Below are 24,439 nucleotides of genomic sequence, written 5' to 3'. Positions count from 1 at the left end.
CGACTGCTCCCCGGTCTCTTCAAACTTTCCAATTACCGCCACCGAGAGGAAAGTCGAGAAACGGGTGACTGAAGCGAAACCAACGGCCCCTCGGGTAACAGGAAGTACGAATAGAAAACCAAAAGGAAATAAGACCTGACTGTCGCTCTCACTCGCTCAGAATTTACCGACCGGAGTCCCGGCAGAGCGGCAGTGAAGCGTGTTGGTCCCCGGCGCCCTCCCGACCGGTCCGGAGAGGAGGGAGGGATGCCGGCAGGTGGACCTCATGGTGCTTTCTGAGCCTTCAGTGGTGTCAGCGATACAAAGGAAACTTACTTTGGGTGCCACGCTCTGCGAGAAAGCTATGTGTTGGTCAAGCGCTCTGAGGTTAGTGATTCTGGAGGTGGTTGTTCCGAGCCGGGGTTGACTCGTCTTTCTGGACCATCCGTCCAGCGGTCTTGTTTTTGGAGCGCTCACTGGGTGCGGAGCACTGTACTCAGCGCTTGGGAGAGCACGGTGCAGCGGAGCTGCCCCCAACGAGCTTACAGTCTAAACGGGGTTTAAATCGCTGTGTTAAACTAAACAAATTGGGATATAAGAGCTTAGTGCGTCGGTGAACGCTGGCTATTTTCTTTCGGCTTCATGCTCTCGAGCACCTCTCTGCTTATATAGTTCTTTATTCTCTGTGCCAAGATGTCCTTTTCAGAAGAGAAATTATTTTTCTAAGCGTCTGAACTCTTTAGAAGTCTTGCCTGTTAATCGTATTTATTGAGCACTTACTGTGTGCAGAGCACTGTGTTAAGCACTTGGGAGAGTACGGTATAGCAGAGGTGGTAGACATGTTGCCTGCCCCCAAGAAGCTTCCAGTCTAGAGAGGGAGATAGACATTAATATAAAATTAAAAAATGATGGATATGTACCTAAGTGCTGTGGGGCTGAGGGATGGATGAACAAAGGGAGTAAATCCAAATAAAACGAGGCATTAGTCGGCGACACTTTTTTTTCTTCCATCGGGATTTTTTTACGTTCTGAAAAAGTCGACTCTGTGACGACGTTGATTGTGATGATGATTTTTAGCCTGAAGTTCCTAAGGTGCCTCAGTTAGATAATGATGATGGTATTTGTTAAGCGCTTACTGTGTGCCAAGCACTGTGCCAAGCACCGGGGTAGATACAAGGTAATCGGGTTGTCCCACGTGGGGCTCACAGTCTTCATCCCCATTTTACAGATGAGGGAACGGAGGCCTAGTGAAGTTGCCCAGAGTCACACAGCTGACAAGTGGTGGGGCTGGGATTAGAACCCACGACCTCCGACTCCCAAGCCCGGGCTGTTTCCACGAAGCTACTCTGTTTCCCTTACTGTAAGATAATAATAATAATAATGTTGGTATTTGTTAAGCGCTTACTCTGTGCAGAGCACTGTTCTAAGCCCTTGGGTAGATACAGGGTAATCAGGTTGTCCCACGTGGGGCTCACAGTCTTCATCCCCACTGTACAGACAAAGTAACTGAGGCACAGAGAAGTGAAATGACTTGCCCAAAGTCACACAGCTGACAAGTGGCAGAGCCGGAATTCGAACTCACGACCTCTGACTCCCAAGCCCGGCCTCTTTCCACTGAGCCACGCTGCTTCTCTAAGATGTAAGATGTAAGTTAGGTGTAGGTTTCTAGGCTTCCTCGTAAAACACAACACCCCATCCGTCTTTGGAATACCGGGGAAACGTTTCCGAGCGATTCTTGGGTCCCTCTGATGTGCGGCAGGTGTATTTTCTCCAATCGCCCGTTGTACGGTTTTATAAACATAAAATGGCCATCCGGCCTGGCTAGATAGTGATCTTATCTGACTCCGGCCTCCCGGCATCTCCTAGCCCTCTGAAATGTTCAGAACTAGAAGGAGATGTAGGCAGTGTGACTTGTAGCCCAAAACAAAAAGGTTTTAAAATACTGCTCTGGCAGATACGGAGGTACGAAAGTTAGGAATCAGCTTTTCCAGTGAAAACGTTGTGGGTCTCGTGGAGGGTTGGCGGGGGGTGCTATTTGTGAATGTGTCGGAGGGTGACGTTTTCCCATCGAAGGGGTTCGTGGCTCGAAGGTCGTTAGGACACTGAACAGGACATAAGCTCTTAGCGGGCAGGGGGAATTAGAACATCCCTTTCTCTTTTGTCTTCCTGTCACCGCTTTTCCCGCTGTGGTTGTCTTGGCCCGTGGATCGGAACCCTGTAGCAAGTCGGGAAGAATGTATCTGTTGGCAGAATGGACATCAGTAGGACATTTATTCGTGGCTCAGAGGCAAGAGCCCGGGCTTGAGAGTCAGAAGTCATGGGTTCGGATCCCGGCTCTGCCGCTTGTCAGCTGTGTGACTGTGAGCAGGTCACTTCACTTCTTTGTGCCTCACTTCCCTCATCTGTAAAATGGGGATGAAGACTGTGAGCCTCACGTGGGACAACCTCATTACCCTGTATTCATGCATTCAATAGTATTTATTGAGCGCTTACTATGTGCAGAGCACTGTACTAAGCGCTTGGAATGTACAAATCGGCAACAGATAGAGACGGTCCCCGCCCTTTGACGGGCTTACGTCTAATCGGGGGAGAATCTATCTACCTACCCCGGCGCTTAGAACAGGGCTCTGCACGTAGTAAGCGTTTAACAAATACCAACGTTATTATTATTATTTATTGCTGGGTTTCATCGCGTAACCTCTGCAGCCGCTCTAGGTGAAAGTTATAGGTGCAAGGGACAGGTGTGCGTTGGCGCCGGCATGTCTGTTCCCAGCGCGGTTAGGTTTGCCGTGACCGTTGAACTAGGACGATTTCCACCACCGCGATATCTTCCCTCTCTAAATACCCAGCTGGGGTTGCAAGATTTCCGTGGGGGCCATTTTTCCCCAAACAACAGAACTATTTAAAGGAATCTGGGTGTCCCCCGTTGATTGAGTTTCGTTTTCCAAACGGCTCTACCCCGTTACTGGAAACCCCCTAATTTCAGCCCCAGGGTGGTAGAGGGGAGGCCGCCGGTAAAGCAGAGTTCCTAGGTCCGGAAGATGTTCGGGTCCAGGTCTGCTGGTGTTTTATTTGTTTATTTTAGGGGGATTTTATGGTCTGAGCGCTTACTATGTGCCAGGCATTGTACTGGCCTCTGAGGTAGATACAATTTAATCAGGTCAGGCCCTGGCTCTGCCAGTAATCGCTTCCACCAGAGTTCCTGGCCTGCTAAAACTCACTAAACTCATCAGCGAAGGTATTTAAGTACTAAATGGGCTCCAACCTGAACCAGGCAAAGAGCAGTCCTTGCCCTCAGAGAGCTAGCTTATTCATTCATTCCTTCATTTAATCGTATTTATTGAGCGCTTACCGTGTGCCGAGCATTCATTCATCCAATCGTATTTACCGAGCGCTTAGCGGGTGCGGAGCACTGCCCGAAGCGCTTGGGAGAATACACTACAAAAATAAACAGTTACATTCCCTGCCCACAGCGCGCTTACAGTCTAGGCGAGCGGGAGACAGACATTAATATAAATAATAATAATAATGGCATTTGTTAAGCACTTACTATGTGCAGAGCACTGTTCTAAGCGCTGGGGAGGATACAAGGTTATCAAGTTGTCCCACGTGGGGCTCACCGTCTTCATCCCCATTTTACACATGGGTAACTGAGGCCCGGAGAAGTGAAGTGACTTGCCCCAAGTCACACAGCTGACGAGTGGCCGAGCCGGGATTTGAACCCATGACCTCTGACTCCCAAGCCCCGGCTCCTTCCACCGAGCCACGCTGCTTCGGCTGTGTTCGTGAGGACTAAGCCCCCCTTTCCCTCTGCTCCCGTTCCCCATCGTCCCGCCCCGCTCCCCTTTCTCTACCCACCACCTCCCCGCCCCATAGCACTTGTGTATGTATGTACATATTTATAATTCTATTTATTTTTACTAATGATGTGTATGCATCTATACTTCTGTTTATTTATAATGATGCTACTGATGCCTGTTTACTTGTTTTGATGTCCGTCCCCCCCCTTCTAGACTGTGAGCCCATTGTGGGCAGGGATTGTCTCCATTTGTTGCAGAATTGTACTTCCCAAGCGCTTAGTACAGCGCTCTGCACACAGTAAGCGCTCAATAAATACAGTTGAATGAATAAGGCTATAAGAGCAGGAGAGTAAATGTCGGATTGGAGGAGGGAAGTTATTCGAGGCCGGAAGCAGAGTAAGCATCCTGAACAGTCCACTAGATTGCGAGCCCCTGGAGGGCGGGGATTGTGTCTACCAACCCTATCTTTTTAATATTATTATCTTTCGACATTTAATAATGTTGGTATTCGTTAAGCGCTTACTATGTGCCGAGCACTGTTCTAAGCGCTGGGGTAGACACAAGGGAATCAGGTTGTCCCACGTGGGGCTCACAGTCTTAATCCCCATTTTACAGATGAGGTAACTGAGGCACCGAGAAGTTAAGTGACTTGCCCAAAGTCACACACACCCTGGCCCCGGCCACCCGTCCCCCCTTCATGGACCCACCGCCCCCCACCGCCTCGCTATGTGCCAGGCACTGTACTAAGCACTGGGGTAGAGACAAGCTAATCAGGTTGGACTACAGTCCCCGTCCCACGTGGGGCTCGCGGTCTTAATCTCCATTTTACAGAGGAGGGAACCGAGGCCCGGAGAAGCAAAGTGACTTGCCCAAGGTCACACAGCAGACGAGTGGCGGAGCCGGGATTAGAACCCAGGTCCTCCTTACTTGGAGACCCCTGCTCTATCCACTTGCCCACCCTGCTTCTCTCGTCTTGTACCCTCCCAAGAGCTTAGCGTGGTGCTCTGCACATAGTAAGCGCTCAGTCAATACCATTGATTGGTCGAAGGGACATTTTGAGGAGAGGCAAAAGGTTCCCGGAGCCCATTCCTGATCCCACTGCTGGGACCAACCAACATAGCAGTGGCCACTGCCGAGCCGGGCGTTTTCTTCAGAAGAGTCCGGAATCGTTGGGCTGGGGATTATTTCCTAAATCTTCCCAGTGAGATTGTATCACTCCCGCTGCGTTTTCATCCTGGATTAGCAGGTTTTGTCCGTGGTTCTGGTAGGAAGGGGACCCAAAGATTCCCTCTTTGGTCAGTGACAGTAGAGAAGCAGCATGGCTCAGTGGAAAAAGCCCGGGCTGGGGAGTCAGAGGTCATGGGTTCGAATCCCGGCTCCGCCGCTTGCCAGCTGTGTGACTGTGGGCGAGTCACTTCACTTCTCCGGGCCTCAGTGACCTCATCTGTCAAATGGGGATTAAGACTGTGAGCCCCACGTGGGACGACCCGATTACCCTGTATCTACCCCAGCGCTTAGAACAGTGCTCTGCACGTAGTAAGCGCTTACCAAATACCAAGATTATTATTATTATTTGCCCTCAGCCCCATCGTTCGGGTGCAAAGCGGGTTTATTCATTCATTCAATAGTATTTATTGAGCGCTTACTATGTGCAGAGCACTGTACTAAGCGCTTGGTTTATGGTTGTCAGCCTAAAGTCTGCGAGTGGGCAGGGTGATAGGTGCTGGGTAGCACGGCCTGTCATCCGCGGGACTTGTCTACGGAGCGTTAGACTTCGGAGAGAGATCCTGACTGTCTAGAAGGTGCCCTGAGCTGATGGTTCTTGTAAAACCCCTTGCAAGAGGGCTCGCGAGCAGACATCGAAAGCAAGACCCAAACCCCATCACGAGCCTCTTTCCAGTAAAAGCTAATGTCCGGCTCTCCAGCACACGGGTCACAATCCATCCTTCCAGTCATGCTAGAGAAGCAGCGTGGCTCAATGGAAAGAGCCCGGGCTTGGGAGTCAGAGGTCATGGGTTCAAATGCCGGCTCTGCCACTTCTCAGCTGTGTGACTGTGGGCGAGTCACTTCGCTTCTCTGGGCCTCAGTGACCTCATCTGTCAAATGGGGATTAACTGTGAGCCTCACGTGGGCCGACCCGATGACCCCGTATCTCCCCCAGCGCTTAGAACAGTGCTCTGCACATAGTAAGCGCTTAACAAGTACCAACATCATTATTATGTCGGCCAGCAGGACTGGGGGGACGAGAAACACCCCCGGAAGACTGGGCTCAGTCGTCCTCTCCCGGGCCTTTCCCACGGGGTGCGGGGTGGAGACGGGAAAGACGTTCGTGGGTGCTGGTTTTGGCGAAGCCACGTTTCATTCGGATCCTCGGCACTTACACGCTCGCGTGCTGCTTTCGGTTTGGGATTCTGCCCTCTCGTGCTGAGAAAGTGGTTCGATCTCTGCTCCCTACCGTTGGTCAGTCCTGTAGGTCTGGGTCTGTCTTTCTCACCCACTAGACCCTAGGCTCCTTGAGGACAAAGGGACTTTGTGTTCTGGTGTTACGTTCCCCGAGGCTTAGTACGGTGCTTTTCGTTCACGTCCATATCTGTAAAACATGCATTTATATCCGTGTCTGTCTCCCCCTCTAGCCTGTAAGCTCGTCGTGGGCAGAGAGTGTGACGGCCACCTCTGTGGTATTGTGCTCTCCCAAGCGCTTTGTACTATCCTCTGAGCACAGAAAGTGCTCGATAAATAGAAGGAGCAGTAATAATAATAATAATGTCGGTACTTGTTAAGCGCTTACTATGTGCAGAGCACTGTTCTAAGCGCTGGGGGAGATACGGGGTCATCGGGTTGTCCCCCGTGAGGCTCGCAGTTAATCCCCATTTTACAGATGAGGGAACTGAGGCACAGAGAAGTGAAGTGACTTGCCCACAGTCACACAGCTGACAGGTGGCGGAGCCGGGATTCGAACCCATGACCTCTGACTCCCAAGCCCGAGCTCTTTCCACTGAGCCACACTGAGCTTGGGCCCGGGAATCAGAAGGTCGTGGGTTCTAATACTGGCTCTACCACTTGTCTGCTGTGTGGCCTTGGGCAAGCCGCTTCACTTCTCTGGGCCTCAGTTACCTCTTCTGGAAAATGGGGATGAAGGCCGGGAGCCCTGTGTGGGACGGGGATTGTGTCCGACCCGATTTTCTTGTATCCGCCCCAGCACATAATAAGTGCTTAACCAATACCAGAATTATTATCATTGTTATTGTTATTGATTTCCGAGTTGCGGGTCATTAGGAAGAAAGATTCCTGGGAGCCTCCCTTTGAAATCCCTCCTCAGGAAGGCTGGTGGTCTTGAGAGAAGCTCAAAACAACGACACCGGATTGGAAGTCCCACTAGGGAGTCGGGGGGTGATGCCCCCCTTCTGACATTCCCCTTCCCAACCTTCCCCTCAACTCCTCCTGACATTTGTATATATTTTTATTACCCTATTTATTTTGTTAATTAGATGTACATCCCCTAGATTCTATTTATTGCTATCGTTTTTGTCCGTCCGTCTCCCCCGATTAGACTGTGAGCCCGTCAATGGGCACGGATTGTCTCTGTTGCCGAATTGTACATTCCAAGCGCTTAGTACAGTGTTCTGCACATAGTAAGCGCTCAACAACTTGTCAGCTGTGTGACTGTGGGCGAGTCACTTAACTTCTCTGTGCCTCAGTTACCTCATCTGTAAAATGGGGATTAAGTGTGAGCCTCACATGGGACAACCTGATGACCCTGTATCTCCCCCAGCGCTTAGAACAGTGCTCTGCACATAGTAAGCGCTTAACAAGTACCAACATTATTATTATTAAATACTCTTGAATGAATGAATAGGATTCCTCCCGCCTTCACGGGCGCTTTCTCCGTCTTTTCCTAACCAGATTTTAGACTCTGACCGAAGTTATTTCCCTCTTCCCGCCCTGCCCCAGTGGGATGATATCCTCCTCCTCCCTCTTCCCCGATCAATCCATTGGTATTTACTGAGCGCCGTTCTAAGGGCTTGGATGAATCGACGCGACCCCTGCCCTCGAGGAGCTTACAGTCAAATGCGGGAGACCAGCTCCACTGAGAGGAAGGAGAAGTGGCCACGTCCTAGTTCTTCATCAAACAGTGACCTGGAAATCAGTCATTCTATCAGTGGTATTTGTGGACCACTGTGTGCGGAGCACTTGAGAGAGTACCCGATAACGGAGTTGGCAGGCGCGATCCCTGCCCACGGCGAGCTTACGGTCTAGAGGGGGAGACGGACATTAATACAAATAAATAATTGATAATATATCATTTAAAGATATTTCCATAAGTACCGTGGGGGTTACGGGCTGATATTCCATCCCGATTTACTTGTATCCACCCCAGCGCTTAGTACGGTGCCTGGCACAAAGTAAGCGCTTAGCAAGTACCGGAATTTTATCGTTATTATTATCAAATGCCCAAAGGTGACAGATCCAGAGACGCCACAGAAGGGAGAAGGAATGAGCCCGGATGCTCGTCATCCCAAACATCTCCCTCCTCCACCCTCTCCTCAACCCCTGGTGGTCTGGCGGAGAGAACTGTGTCTAAACGCTGCTTCGAGAAGCAGCGTGGCTCAGTGGAAAGGGCTCAGGCTTGGGAGTCGGAGGTCATGAGTTCGAATCCCGGCTCTGCCCCTTGTCAGCTGTGTGACTGTGGGCGAGTCACTTAACTCCTCTGTGCCTCAGTTACCTCAACTGTCAAATGGGGATTAGCTGTGAGCCTCACGTGGGACGACCTGATTCCCCTGTATCTCCCCCAGCGCTTAGAACAGTGCTCTGCACATAGTAAGCGCTTAACAAATACCAACATTATTATAAACCGATTTGCTTCCCACGCCAACGCTTAGCGCAGTGTCTGACCCAGAGTAAACGCTTAACAAATACCCCAGTTATTATTAGAGTACATTTTCCGGCTCTCTTCCGAGACCTCCAAGGGAAAGAGGCGGGTCACGGAGCGTTTCTTTTAGCGTGTCCTCGTTCCCGCCCTCCCCGCCCCACCGCCAGTCCCCCGCCCCCCACCCAGAGGGCTCCAGCCCGACTTCCCCTCGCTGCAGCGAAGCTCCGCGGGGCCCGCCGTTGGGTAATCGAAGGGTCGGTAACGTGACTTCCCCTCATCTGAGACCAGAGGGGCCTACGCCTCCCCGCCAGGTCGGGTCGGCGAAGCGGAAGTCGTGCGGTCAGACGAGGTCCCCGGCTTCCCATGGCGACTTGCAGATCGCCTCTGGCCCACGACCCCCGGCCGCACGCCACCTCTCAGAGCGAACACACGCTCTGTCCCCACCCCCGACCCCCTTCGGGTGGCTTCCAGCCGGGGGGACGAGGGTTTCCCCACCCCACCTTCCTCTCCGGTCCGCTCCGGCCGGCATTCTGGTCCGAGAGGGCTGGCCCGGGCTCCGACCCTTCGGTCAATCAGACAGTCCTACCGCCTGCAGAGCACTGTACTAAGCGCTTGGGAGAGTATCGCCAACGCATTCCCCTTCTTCAACAGTCTGGTCCTCGGTAGAAATCAATCGTGTGAAGATCTGGTCTCTCGTGGGGCTGCTGGACACCTCGAGCCTGGTTTTGGGGAACCCGTCAGGTCAACGCCATGGGGAGAAGAGCGGTTACTCGTTTAATCGATCAATCAGTGTTATTTCGTTTTGGGGTTTTTTTTTTTAACAGCATTTGTTAAGCGCTTACTAGGTATAAAACGCTGTCCTGAGCACTGGGGTGATACAATTCAATCAGGTTGGACACGATCCCTGTCCCACTTGGGGCTCACGCTCATAATCGCCATTTTACAGATGAAGTAACTGAGGCCTAGGGAAGGGAAGTGACTTACCCAAGGTCACACAGCAAACCTGTGGTGAAGCTGGGATGAGAAGCCAGATCCTCTGACTCCCAGGCCCGGGCTCTAACCACTAAGCCACGGTGCTTCACGTTTCATTCTGCTTCGTGAAGAACACTGGACTAAGCACTGTACTGTACAACAGAGTTGGTAGATCTGGGCCCTGCCCACAAGCAGCTTACAGTCTAGACGGGGAGACCAACATAAATAGAAATAAATTAAGAATATATACTTATGTGCTGAGGGGCTAAGGAAGGGGAGAATATAGGGAGGGGCTTTAACGGGATCCAAAGCCTCCGGGAATCTGCCTTTCCCCTCCCAGTTCTGAACCGGGGAAACCTCTCAGCCGTTTCCTTGCAAGATCCTCGCACCCAGGACTCTCGTTCAGAGCGTCCCCTGTACGGGGGGTTCCCTTTGATTATTTATTAGCAAATCGAGAAAATATGGTGATAGAGAAGTAGGATGGCAGAGCGGAAAGAGCACGGGCCTGAGAGTCGAAGGACCCGGGTTCTAGCTCTGCCATTTGCTTGCTGCGGGGCTCAGTGGGAAGAACCCGGGCTTGGGAGTCAGAGGTCGGGGGTTCTAATCCCGGTTCCGCCGCTTGTCAGCTGTGTGACTTTGGGCAAGTCCCTTCACTTCTCTGTGCCTCAGTCTCATCTGTGAAATGGGGATGAAGACTGTGAGCCCCACATGGGACAACCTGATGACTTTGTACCTCCTCCAGTGCTTAGAACAGTGCTTGGCACATAGTAAGCGCTTAACAAATAACATTCTTCTAGACTGTGAGCCCGTTGTTGGGTAAGGATTGTCTCTGTGTCTCTCTCAGTTGCCGAATTGTACTTTCCAAGCGCTTGGTACAGTGCTCTGCACCCAGTAAGCGCTCAATAAGTACGATTGAATGAATGACCTTGGGCAAGTCACTTACCCTCCCCATGCCTCAGTTTCATCAGCGGTAAAATGGGGACAAAAACAGGTTCTCCCTCCCCTTGGATGACAGAGGCTATGTCTGATATGATTGCATCTACAGTCACCCTGTCCTCCCTCCCTCTTAGACTGGAAGCCCCCCGCGGGGTCGAGATCATGTCCAATCTGGTTTCCTTGAATTTGCCCCAGTGCTCCTCACAGAGCCTGGCACATAACGATGATGATGATGATGATAATGGCATTCATTAAGTGCTTACTACGTTCCGGGCATTTTCTAAGCCCTGAAGGTCCTCGGATTGGGCACAGTCCCTGTCCCCTTGTGGGGCTCACAGTCTTAATCCCCATTTTACAGATGAGGGAACTGAGGCCCAGAGAAGTGAAGGGACTTGCCCGTGGTCGCACAGCAGCCAAGTGGCAGAGCCAGGTTTAGAACCCAGACCTTCTGTCTCCCAGGCCCGGGCTCTGTCCACCATGCCAGGCTGCTTCTCTGTCCCGAATTACCATGTCACTATCATTATTGCCGACCCCATCCTTTGGTTTTTGTGAATCGCGGGCAGGTCCTTCGGCCTCCTCTGTCCCCAGGACTCTCTGTCGGCACTTATGCCCGCCTCCCTAATTGATTTATTTTCATCTCCGTCTCCCCGTCTACGCTGCCAGCTCCCCGTGGGCGGAGAGCGGGTCTGTCGACTCTGGTACGTTGTGTCAGTCGCTCAATCCGTTGTATTGATTGAGCGCTTACTGTGTGGAGAGCGCTGTACTGAGCGCTTGGGAAAGTACAATACAAACAGAGTTGTTAGACCCATTTCCTGCCCACAGTGAGCTCGCAGTCTAGATGGGGAGAGAGAGATATTAATATGAATACACTTCAGATATGTACATAAGTGCCGCAGTCTCCCCAGCACAGTGATAGCGCTCAGTAAATACCATTGACTGATTGATTGATTGAAGATTGCTACCTCCCTGGATCCAGGGAGCCAGGTTTCAAATAATAATAATAATAATACTATTAGTATTCTTTGAGTGCTTGCTATGTGCTAACCACTATTCTAAGAATTGGGGCAGGTACATGTTAATCAGCTTGGACTAGTCCCCGTTCCACCCGGAGCTCATAGTCTAAATAGGAGGGAGTAGATTTTAATCCCCATTTTTTACAGATGAGGTAACCGAGGCACAGTCAGATGACGTGCCCAAGGTCACATAGCAGACGCGTGGCAGAGCCGGGATTAGAATCCAGATCCTCCGACTCCCAGGCCCGTGCTCTGTCCACCAGGCCGGGCTGCTTCTCTTAAATGTGGGGGTGAGGCCCCCGCCCCGTCCTCGGTTGGGTCCCCCGACCTGGGTGTGTGAGATCCCAGATCCTCTCCCGCGGATCGTCCGGCCGAATAGCGGAGGTTCCAGATGGTGCCATTTCCCTTTTCCCTTCCAACCGCTGAAAATCTGTCAGGTGACTTTCAAGAATCGGTCTGTGGCAATGTGGCAGATGGCCCCCGGCCCTGACGGCGCGCTGGGCTCGGCTTCCCTTCGGGGTAAAGGCAGCGAGTAGTCATGCCAACCTCACTGCCGCTCCTGACCCGCGAAACGCACCTTTTGGAGTCCAGCCCTCGGCCCTGACGTATCGATGACTATCCTGCTCTCCGTTCGGTGATTTCCTCCGCTGCCTCATCCTTACGTACTTGAGCGAGTATCTTCCTCCCGCCCTTTTTATAAATAATGCCAGTTATTTCCCGTTAATCTCTCCCCGTTAATGATGATGATAATCATGATAACGGTATCTGTTAAGCAGTTACTATGTGCCAGACACTGTCCTGAGCACTGGGGTGGATACAAGCAAATCGGGTTGGACACAGTCCCTGTCCCATGTGGGGCTCACAGTCTCCTTCCTCATTTTACGGATGAGGGACCTGAGGCCTAGAGAAATGAAGTGACTTACCTGAGGTCACACAGCAGACGAGTGACGGAGCCAGGATTAGAACCCGTGACCTTCTGAGACCCAGGCCCGGGCTGCTTTCTCCAGTCGCAAGCTCCTTGAGGGCAGGGAAGAGCCGCTGTACCTCGCTAAGCATTTAGTGCAGGGTTCTGAACTCAGCATGTACTTAATCCATTGGTGGACATGAGTGAGAATTTTGCCTCCGGCATCTTATGTTCCTGAATGAGACTCGAACCTGAGACTTCACCCCTGGATCATTCCAAAGCCATTTGGGGGAGCAGTGACTGACGGGCAGCATGGGAAAGTGTTGGGGTATGGTTTGATTTCCAGCTAATGTGGAAATCTTTCTATCTGTCATCCCCCCCCGAAAAAAGGGAAATCCTGCTAGCCAACGGCCGATGTCTCTATCTGTTGCCGACTTGTTCATTCCAAGCGCTTAGTACAGTGCTCTGCACATAGTAAGTGCTCAGTAAATACTATTGAATGAATGAATGCTTATTGGCCACCCGATGGTATTTATTGAGCGCTTACTACGTGCATAGCACTGGACTAAGAGTTTGGGAGAGGACAACACAAGAGAATTAGCAGACGCGTTCCCTGCCCGTAATTAGGTTCCCGGCTCGGCTCGGTGCGTCGATGGTATTAATTGAGCGTTGGTGGTGTGCAGAGCGCCGTGCCGAGCGCTTTGGGGGAATAGTAGCGTTGCTTACTCTCTGTCTCCAATGGGCTAGCGGAGCGTGGCGGTGAACGTCACCAAGAGAACTCTGCTAGGGCTCGGGTTTGGGACACGAAAGCAGTTCTTCGTAGAGCGAGAGATGGAAGCTCCTCGCTTCTCACCAGATCAGCAAAGTTCCCTCATCTGTAAAATGGGGATGAAGATTGTGAACCCGACGTGGGACCGGGACTGTGTCCAACCTGATTAGCTTGTATTCTCCCTCCTCCTCACTCTAGGCTTCAAGGCTCTCCATCACCTTGCGCCTTCCTACCTCTCCTCCCTTCTCTCTTTCCACCGCCCACCCCGCACGCTCCGCTCCTCCGCCGCCCGCCTCCTCGCCGTCCCCCGGTCTCGCCCGTCCCGCCGTCGACCCCCGGGTCGCGTCCTCCCGCGGTCCCGGGACGCCCTCCCTCCTCACCTCCGCCAGACTGATTCTCTTCCCCTCTTCGAAACCCTACTTAAAACTCACCTCCTCCAAGAGGTCTTCCCAGACTGAGCTCCTCTTCTCCCTCTACTCCCTCTGCCACCTCCCCTTCACCTCTCCGCAGCTAAACCCTCTTTTCCCCCTTTCCCTCTGCTCCTCCACCTCTCCCTTCCCCTCCCCGCAGCACCGTACTCGTCCGCTCGACTGTATATATTTCCATTACCCTATTTATCTTGTTAATGAATTGTACATCGCCTCGATTCTATTTAGTTACCATCGGTTTTTACGAGACGTTCTTCCCCTCGACTCTATCTATCGCCATCGTTCTCGTCTGTCCGTCTCCCCCGATTAGACTGTAAGCCCGTCAAATGGCAGGGACTGTCTCTATCTGTTGCCGACCTGTTCATCCCAAGCGCTTAGTACAGTGCTCTCTGCACATAGTAAGCGCTCAATAAATACTATTGAATGAATGAATGAATGAATTCCCCCGCGGGGCTTAGCACAATGCCCGGCACACAGTGACCGCTTAACAAATCCCACAGTTATTATTATGATTATTATCTCCTCCCACACCGCTCGGCCTGGAGGAGCGGAGTTGGACGATTGTTCTTTTCCTCCAGAGTTCCTTTTTTTCCCACGGTGGATCTTCTAACCTGAGCTCTCAGAGCAAGTGGATGGGGAGGTGGAGGGTGGGTCGGTTGATGATGATGATGATGGCATTTGTTAAGCACTTACTATATTATTATTATTACTATATTTATTGCCATTGTTCTTGTCTGTCTGTCTCCCCCGATTAGACCGTAAGCCCGTCAAAGGGCAGGGACTGTCTCTGTTACCCATTTGTACATTCCAAGCGCTTAGTCACTTCACTTCTCTGTGCCTCAGTTCCCTCATCTGTAAAATGGGGATTAAGACTGTGAGTTCCACGTGGGGCAACCTGATTCCCCTGTGTTTACCCCAGCGCTTAGAACAGTGCTCTGCACATAGTAAGCGCTTAACAAATACCAACATTATTATTAGTAGTAGTACAGTGCTCTGCACATAGTAAGTGCTCAATAAATACTATTGAATGAATATGCAAAGCACTGTTCTAAGCGCTGGGGTGGATACAAGGTAATCAGGTTTCCCACGAGGGGCTCACAGTCTTCATCCCCATTTTACAGATGGGGTAACTGAGGCCCAGAGAAGTGAAGTGACTTGCCCAAAGTCACACAGCTGACAAGTGGCTGAGTCGGGATTTGAACCCATGACCTCTGCCCCCCAAGCCTAGCCTCTTTCCACTGAGGCACGCTGTCGGTTTCCTCAGGAGCGATGAGGGAAACGGGAAATGTCGCCCGTCTCTACTTTCGGGTCGGCACCTCCGCCCTCCCCCAAGACGCTCGCTAGTCCGTTTCTGGAGACGGGGATGTGTCTGCCCCTCCAGAGACAGCATGGCGTAGTGGGTAGAGCCGGGCCTGGGAATCAGAAAGTCATGGGTTCTAATCCCGGCTCCGCCACTTGTCTGCTGGGTGACTTTGGGCAAGTCACTTAACTTCTCGGTACCTCAGTTACCTCATCTGGAAAATAGGAATGGTGACCGTGAGCCCCACTTGGGACAGGGATTGAGTCCAACCCGATTTGCTTGTATCCACTCCAGCGCTTAGTAGAGTGTCTGGGCACACAGGGAGTGCTTAACAAATACCACAATCGTTGCTAATTATTATTTATATTATTTATATTATTGTTAATCTCCGCCCGGTGTGGCACCTCGCCAGTGGCAGTATTGAGGTTTTTGTGAGAAGGGCTAAGTTTCAGTTTCGGCTGAGCCAGGGACGCCGCGTAATTATAGATTTCAGCCGGGGCTCGGTGGGGCTGTTATGGCAGGAGGGAAGTAGAAACATCTTTTTGTGCTGAGGTTATTAAACTGGTTCTTGGGGAGAGCGCTTTGCCTGTGCCTTGGACGGAGGGAATCTGTCTCTTTATTGTCCTATCGTACTCTCCCAAGCGCTTAGTAGAGTGCTCGGCACGCGGTACGCGCTCAATAAATAAGTTGGAATGAGCTCTGATTGCGAGAGGATGCCCGGTGCCGCACTGCCGATTGAGTGAGAAGCCAGGGCACAGGATATTGTGCTTAAGCGGAGGGGAAGAGGTGGTGCTTAATATGCTTTGTATCAGCATTCATTCATTCAATCGTATTTATTGAGCGCTTACTGTGTGCAAAGCACTGTACCGAGAACCTGGGGGGTAGAGTAATAATTATGTTATTTGTGAAGTGCTTACTATATGCCAAGCACCGTTCTAAGGGCTGGGGTAGATACAAGGTAATCAGGTTGTCCCACGTGGGGCTCACAGTCTCAATCCCCATTTTCCAGATGAGGGAATTGAGGCTCAGAGAAGTTAAGTGGCCTGCCCAAGACCACACAGCAGACAAGTGGCAGAGTTGGGATGAGAACCCACGATTTCTGACGCCCAAGCCCGAGCTCTTTCCACTAAGCCACGCTAATTCTCCAACAAACAGACACATTCCCGGCCCACGACGAGCTCAAGGTCTAGAGGGGCAGGCAGAGATTAATATAAATAAATAAATAACAGATATATGCAATATTTACATATATATATATACACCACACACAGGGCTGCGGCGATTTGCCTTAGAGCGCGTAACCCACCAAATTCCCACGCTCATGGCCGCTCCACCACTGCACGGGGAGAAAGGGGAAACGGTAAGGATCCGTCGTTCGTAGGATTTTTGATTTTTTCCTGGCTCCGTCGAGCAGCCGTGAGCCGTAGGAGGGGCCCTGGACTCCCTCCGATCCGATCACCGTAGTCCTGGAAGGAGGTGCGCTTCGGCGCCTCCGCTCATTTTCGGCTTTAGCTAGAACGGCCAAAATAGGGAGCGTTCTTCCGACAGCACGTGCTCCTCCCCGCCCACGACGGTGTGACTTGCTGAAGGAAGAATCGGTCATTCGTTCGTTTAATTGTATTCATTGAGCGCTTGCTGTGTGCAGAGCACTCTGCTAAGCGCTTGGAAAGCACAATTTGGCAAGAGATAGAGACGATCCCTACCCAACAACGGGCTCATAGTCTAGAAGGGGGGAAGCAGACATCAAAACAAAGCAAATAGGCAGGCATCAATAGCATCAATATGAATAAATAGAATTATAGATATATACAAATCATTAATAAAATAAATAGAATAATAAATATGTACGCGTATACACAAGTGCTATGGGGCGGGGAAGGGGGTAGAGCAGAGGGAGGGAGGGGAGGAGGAGCGGAGGAAAAGGGGGGCTCAGTGTGGGAAGGCCTCCTGGAGGAGGTGACCTCTCAGGAGGGCTTTGAAGGGGGGCAGAGAGTTTGGCAGAGGTGAGGAGGGAGGGCCTGCCGGGACAGCGGGAGGATGCGGGCCGGGGGTCGACGGCGGGACAGGCACGAACGAGGGACCGTGAGGAGGTGAGCGGCGGCAGAGGAGCGGAGTGTGAGGGTTGGGATGGAGAAGGAGAGAAGGGAGGTGAGGTAGGAGGGGGCGAGGGGATGGACGGCTTGGAAGCCAAGAGGGAGGAGTTTCTGCTTCGTGCGAAGGTTGATAGGCAACCACTGGGGGTTTTTGAGGAGGGAGGGTGACATGCCCACAGTGTTTCCAGCCGATTTGGCAATATGAGATTGTCCTCCTTACCCCCAACCCCCCTTCATCTTGCAAACTAAGCCTCTGGCTGACGGTGGCCTCCCATTTAGCGTATTTTATCGTTTTGGTCTGTCTCCCCCGATTAGACCGTAAGCCCGTCGAAGGGCAGGGACTGTCTCTATCTGTTGCCCGTTTGTACATTCCAAGCGCTTAGTCCAGTGCTCTGCACATAGGAAGCGCTCAATAAATACTATTGAATGAATGAATGAGTTTAGCGTAGCCTAGTGGATAGCACCCGGGCCTGGAAGTCAGAAGGACCTGGGGTTTAATACCAGTTTCACCACTTGTCTGCTGTGTGACCTGGGTCGAGTCACTTCATTTCCTCCGTGCCTCAGTTCCCCCATCCGTAAACTGGGGATGAAGACCGTGAGCCCCACGTGGGACGGGGACTGATTAGCTCGTATCTACCGTAGTTCTCAGTGCGGTGCCTGGCACGGAGTAAGAACCGAACGAATACCATTATTATTATTATTATTTGTCACAGAAAATGCCGTCGCCTTGGCAACGTTCTCCATCTGTGCCTCGTGAAGCCGTAACTCGGCCACACGCCTCTCTGTCACAGAGGAGAGCGTCTCCGATGGCTCGCATGGGCTTTGGGACTTTCTGAAACTCATCCCGGCGTCGACTTCCCGGAATCTTTGAGACACCGCGGTGGCGGGTGTTGTTTGCCGTTTCTGAAGGCCGGGAGCGGGGGGAGACCCTTTCGGCTCGCCTTCCCGAAAGCAATGGCCTCACCCTCGGACCCCTCTCCTTCCTCTGTCGATTTCAGCACCATGGCAGCCGAGGAGCAGAATTGGCCCATCCCCATGAAGGCCATCGGGGCCCAGAACCTCCTGACCATGCCGGGGGGCGTGGTCAAGTCCGGCTATCTTCACAAGAAGGGAGGCACCCAGCTGCAGCTGCTGAAATGTAAGTCCCCTCTCTCCTTCCTCATTTGGGCCCCGGGGATACGCGATCCAACCCCTCTCCCCCTCTCCCCCATCCCCGGGATGGGAAGCCCCAGCCAGGGAGACGGAGGACGGTGTCCGACCGGATCAACTGTAACTATCCCGACGCTTAGTACGGTGCCTGGAACATAGTAAATGCTCAGCAGATGTCTTAAAAAAAAAGAAAGACGAGGCACGGAAGGTGCCCACCCTTGGAAATATTGGTCTGTCCTCCCCCGCTCCTAGAGTGGAAGCCGCCGGAGGGGAGGGGATTTGCGCTTGCTTCTGATGTCCTGGGTTCTAATCTGGGCTCCCCCACTTGTCGTGTCTATGACCTTGGGCAAGTCACTTCACTTCTCTGGGCCTCAGTTACCCTCATCTGGAAAATGGGGATTTAGACTGTGAGCCCCATGTGGGACAGGGACTGTGTCCAACCCAATTGGCTTGTATTCACCCCAGTGCTTGGAACAGTGCCTGGCACAAAATAAGCTCTTAACAAACACCATAATTATTATTATTGTGTACTCTTCCGAATGCTCTTCCAAATGCTTAATTACAGTGCAACGCACCCAGGAGGTGCCTAATAAATACCCCTATTACTACCACTCCTCTCCAGTTCTCTTAAAATGCACAGGACTCCTTTGAAGAGAGCTCGTGCTGTGGAATTGACTGGAGCGGCACGCGTGTACACAGCCGTTTCCGGAGCGGTTCTCGTGTGCACGACTGCTTCCTCCAGCCCCGTGGCACGCTTCTGCCAAACCGGCTCACGCTACCGAGTAAACATTCAGGCGCTTGGTCGTATTTATTGAGCGCTTCAGAGCACTGTGCTAAGTGCTTGGGAGAGGACAAGATAACGATAGGCACATCCCCTGCCCACGACGAGCTTAAGGTCTAGAGGAGGAGATGGACATGAACAGAAATAAATTCCCCGATTTCCCCTAATCGTTCCCGAGCCAAACTGCTGGGTGGAAGCTGGGGCTGGAGCAGAGCCGAGATTACGCGGAGATTCCAAGTCGGATCTCTCCTTCCCTTTTCTCAGCCCTGCTTATGTTGAAACACTCCTGCCAACGACGGAGCGGCTTTCAGTCAAGTCATTTGTATTTATTGAGCGCTTACTGAGTGCAGAGCACTGTACTAAGTGCTTGGGAGAGTACAACAATAAACAGTCACTGTCCCTGCCCACAATGAGCTTACAGTTTAGGGGGGAGACATTAATGTAAATAAATAAATTACAGATAAAAGTACAAATAAATGGATTACAAATACGTTCATAAGGTCGGACATGGTCCCTCTTCCACAGGGGGCTCACATTCCGAGTAGGAGGGAGAATGCAGATCAAATTCAATTCCTCAAATCCACCAATCACTCTCCCCCAACACTTGGAAACCCTACTGAAGGCTCACCTCCTCCAAGAGGCCTTCCCAGACTAAGCCCCCCTTTTCCTCAGCTCTCCCGCATCACCTCGACTCAGTCCCTTTGCTCTTCCCCGCCCCCCCCCGCCACCCCACGGCGCTTAGTTATATATGTATATATCTATAATTCTATTTATATTGATGCTGTTCACTTGTTTTGATGTGCATATACCTATAAATCTATTTATTGATATTGACGCCTGTTTACTCATTTTGCTGTCCGTCTCCCCCCTTCTAGACTGTAAGCCCGGTGTGGGCAGGGATTGTCTCTGTTGCCGAACTGTACTTTCCAACCCCTTAGTACAGTGCTCTGCCCACAGTAAGCACTCAGTAAGTATGATTGAATGAATGAATGAATCCCCATTTTACAGATGAAGAAACTGAGGCCCAGAGAAGCAAAGTGACTTGACGGGGGGGTCGCACAGCAGACAAGTGGCAGAGCCAGGATGGGAATCCGGGCCCTCTGACGCCCCAATCCCCTACTCCTTCCACCAGCCCGCTCCGCTCCTCTGGTCACCGCCCAACCCCTCGCTCACCTGTCCCTGTGCTTCTTGTCCCCAGGGCCACTGAGGTTTGTGATCATCCACAAGAGATGTATCTATTACTTCAAGAGCAGCACGTCAGCCTCTCCGCAGGGAGCCTTCTCGTTGAGCGGCTACAATCGGTGAGTTACGGGTCGCCACCGCGGGGCTAATTTGCGACCCGGTCGGCTGGCAGTGGGGCTGTGGGCCTGTGTGACTCGGAGGGAGTCACTTTGGCTCATAATAATAATAATTATGGTTATTTGTTAAGCGCTTACTACGTGCCGAGAGCTCTTCTGAGCGCGGGAGCAGATACGAGGTAATCAGGTTGTCCCACGTGGGGTTCACAGGTTTAATCCTCCTTTTACAGATGAGGTCAGTGAGGCACAGAGAAGTGAAGCGGCTTGCCCAAGGTCACACAGCAGACAGGAAGCGGAGCCGGCATTAGAACTCTGACTCCCTATCCTGGGCTCTTTCCACTGAGCCACATTGCTTCCCCTCGTGTGCTGGTGGTGCGCATCCAGCGCTTTCTCTGCGCTTAGCGCCCGACCAGATCCCGTCGTCGGGCAGCGATTGTCTCTATCTGTTGCCGAATTGTACATTCCAAGCGCTTAGTACGGTGCTCTGCACACAGTAAGCGCTCAATAAATACGATTGAATGAATGAACGCGGGCCGATCGGGTCTGAAACCGCCCCGTCCCCTCATGGAGTCCAAGTTCTGAGGAAGAGAGAGAGCAAGCGTCTTAGAGATGAGGAAACTGAGGCCAGAGAGATTGAGTAACTTGCTCCGGGACTGACAACAGGAAAGGGGCAGAGCTTGGATTAATCACAGTCCTGTGTCATTTCCACTAGGCCTCACAGTCATTCACATTCCTTCCTTTCCCTTCCTTGACTGCATTTCATTTCAGGTTCCTTGAATCTGGGCAGGACTCCTTCATTCAGTCGTATTTATTGAGCACACATTCCGTGCAGAGCACTGTATTAAGCGCTTGGGAGAATATAATAGAACAATAAACCGGAAACCTTATCTCCTCCAAGAAGCCTTCCCTGACTAACCCTCCGCTCCTCTTCTCCCACTCCCTTCTGCGCCGCTCTTGCTCCTTCATTCATCCTCCCTCCCAGCCCCACAGCACCTATATCTGTAATATATTGATTTATTTAGATAATTATATTAATGTCTGTCTCCCCCCACCCATATGTTATTTATTTATTTATCTATTTATTTATGTATATTAATGTCTGTCTCCCCCTCCAGACTGAGCTCGTTGGGGGCAGGAATGTGTCTGTTGTTATACTGTACTCTCCCGAGTACTTAGTACAGTGCTTTGCACACAGTAAGCGCTCAATAAACGCAATTGAATGAATGAAAAAACAGACACATTCCCTCCCGCACGACGAGCTTACGGTCTCTTCTCATTGATTCCTCCTTCCCCCCGCCTCCCAACATCGTAGGATTAATGTAGGACCGGGACCATTTTCCCTATAGCACAGAAGGGGAAATGCCAAGCCTGGGGAAACTTCTATTTTTTTTTTTTTAACGGTATTTGCTAAGTGCTTACTACATACCAGGCGCTGTATTAAGTAAGCCCTGGGGTAGATAAAAGCTAATGGGGATGGGCACGGTCCATGTCCCTCGTGCCTAATTCCCATTTGGCAAAGCTTGGGGGATCTGCCCAAACCCCGGGGCCTGGGCAGAGAATCAGAGAAACCGTGTGGCGTCATGGATCGAGCGCAGTCTTGGGAGTCAGAAGGCGTGGGTTCTGTGTGACCTTGGGCAAGCCACTTCACTTCTCTGTGCCTCAGCTCATCTGTAAAACGGGGGTTAAGATTGTGAGCTCCGTGTGGGACAACTTTAGTACCATGTATCTACCCCAGCATTTAGAACAGTGCTTGGTGTATAGCAAGCGTGGAAGAAATAACATAATCATTTATTATTATTATTATTATTCTCTGTGCTGCAGTTACCTCATCTGTAAAAGGGGGGTTGAGACTGTGAGCCCCTGTGGGACGGGGACTGTGTCCAACCCAGTTTGCTTGTATCCGTCCCAGCGCTTAGTACAGTCCCCAGCACGTGGTAAGCGCTGAAGAAATACTAGTTGTTATAGAAGCAGCGTGGCTCAGTAGAAAGAGCACAGGCTTGGTAGTCAGAGGTCATGGGTTTGAATCCTGCCTCTGCCACTTGTCAGCTGTGCGACTGTAGGCAAGTCCCTTCACTTCTCTGTGCCTCAGTTACCTCATCTGTAAAATGGGGATTGAGACGGTGAGCCCCACATGGGACAGCCTGATTATCCTGTATCTCCCCCGGCGCTTAGAACAGTGCTCGGCACATAATAAGCGCTTAACAAATAGCAACATTATTATTATTATTATTATTAGAGGCCAGGTCAGAACATATAACTTGCGTGCAGGTAGCCCAGAATACTGCCTCACCCCCTCCCCGTTTCCCCTCTCCCCCCATCCACAAAGCCAACCACCCCCCGACCTCTTGGCTCGTCGAGCGGGAGGGGGCAATCCCACATCCTGGCCGGGTGGCCGGCTCACGGTGAGGACGGAAGGGCTGGGGCTCTGTGGCCCATGAGTGACACTCTGGTTTTCGCTCTGGGGTAGCAGGGAGGGGCTGCAGGGGAGGAAGGAAGCCAGATGGGAGTTGGATCAGGAGGAGAGGCGGCCATCTGGACCGTGGAGCCGAGCGGCGACGGGATCCTCCCTGAATTTGACCGAGCAGAGGCAGATCCGGGATTTGAATCCAGGGCCTTCCGGCTCTGAGGCCCCTGCTCAATCCGCTAGGTCGTGCTGCTTCTCTCTCGGGGCCAAGGAAGCCACAGATAGGACCTGTGAAGCCCAGGTGTCCAGTAACTAGAAAATATAATAATGTTGGTATTTGTTAAGCGCTTACTATGCGCAGAGCACTGTTCTAAGCGCAGGGGGAGATACGGGGTGATTAGGTTGTCCCACATGAGGCTCACAGTCTTAATCCTCATTTTACAGATGAGGTAACTGAGGCACAGAGAGGTTAAGGGACTTGCCCACGGTCACCCAGCTGACAAGTGGCCGACCTGGGATTCGAACTCATGACCTCTGACTCCCAAGCCCGGGCTCTTTCCACTGAGCCACGCTGCTTCTCAAAATATACAGTTACACTTGTTTTTTAAATGATATTTGTTAACACTTACTAGATACCCGCCACCGTACTGAACGCCGGGGTAGATAGAAGCTAATCAAGTTGGATACAGGCCACGTTCCCTGTGGGGCTCCCAATTTTTATCCCCATTTCATAAATAAGATAACTGAGGCACAGAGAAGTGACTTGCCAACGGTCCCACAGCAGACAAGTGGCAGAGCCGGGATTAGAACCCAGGTCCACTGACTCCCAGGGCCCTGCTCTTTCCATGAGGCCACACTACTTCTCATTTAGCCCACCGAGGGCTATATGATTGGACATATGAGAATGAGGGAAGACATTTTCTGGAGTAAACAGCGCGCGAAGATTTCTCTACATGTTTTCCATTTACAGAGAAGAAGCAGCAACATAATCATATGGGAAATTAAGTCAGATGGTCATCATATAAGAATAATAATAATAAAATAATTGTGGTATTCGTTAACCACTTACTCTGTGCCAGGCACTGTTCTAAGCGCTGGGGGAGATACAAGTTAATCAGCTTGGGCACCAGTCCGGGTCCCACATGGGGCTCACAATCTCAATCCCCATTTTACAGACGAGGGAACTGAGGCACCAGGACATTAAATGACTTGCCCCAAGTCACACAGCAAACAAGTGGTGGAGCCGGGATCAGAACCTAAGATCTTCTGACTACCAGGCCCGGGCTCTATCCAGTGGGTCACAATAAAGGAAGGGCAAGTTCGAAGGGAAAAATTTTGTCTCTTGTCTCTCCTTCCGTACCCCCTGGCGAACAGAATCCTAAAATCAGCCCCCAGGGAATTTCAGATCCTCCCTCTTGATGGAACTGAGTGGGGCATCAGTACCAACCAATCTACTGCTTTCTTTGTAAACGCCGCAGAGACCGTCCTGCGGATGAAAAACCCAAGGGCGCTTGGCAGCAAGGCTGCCCCCTCGCCCACGGGCACTGGGAAGGTGCCAGGCAGGGACGAGAGGGCAAGAGAGGCACCGTGTGAACCACCAGCCTCAGAGTCACCCCCTCTGCCCCTGTTATCCGTCCCGGGACCGAGGCTCACCTGTCTTTCTCGTTGTCGCTCCCTGACCGAGCTACGCTATCACCAGGAGCGGCGAGGCCTAGTGGATGGAGCACAGGCCCGGGGGTTAGA

General features: G+C 51.7%; 1 protein-coding gene across 5 annotated transcripts in view; it reads left to right on the top strand.

Annotated features, from left to right (window-relative positions):
• SH3BP2 (SH3 domain binding protein 2) overlaps window positions 1-24,439 on the top strand; it is a 128,275-nt gene that overhangs the window by 86,147 nt on the left and 17,689 nt on the right. For 3 of the 5 annotated variants that reach the window (XM_029064039.2, XM_029064040.2, XM_029064038.2), the window contains exons 3-4: window positions 18,063-18,202; window positions 20,193-20,295. In XM_029064039.2, coding sequence (XP_028919872.1) covers window positions 18,063-18,202; window positions 20,193-20,295 — 243 coding nt within the window. Of the gene's footprint in view, window positions 1-76; window positions 367-18,062; window positions 18,203-20,192; window positions 20,296-24,439 lie in introns of those variants that run through there. The other 2 variants (XM_029064036.2, XM_029064037.2) reach the window with 2 other exon arrangements.

Source organism: Ornithorhynchus anatinus, chromosome 4 (genome assembly GCF_004115215.2).
Source record: "Ornithorhynchus anatinus isolate Pmale09 chromosome 4, mOrnAna1.pri.v4, whole genome shotgun sequence".
Lineage (NCBI taxonomy): Eukaryota > Metazoa > Chordata > Mammalia > Monotremata > Ornithorhynchidae > Ornithorhynchus > Ornithorhynchus anatinus.
Note: the sequence above shows the minus strand (reverse complement) of the source record. Positions and strands in the feature narration are given on the sequence as shown.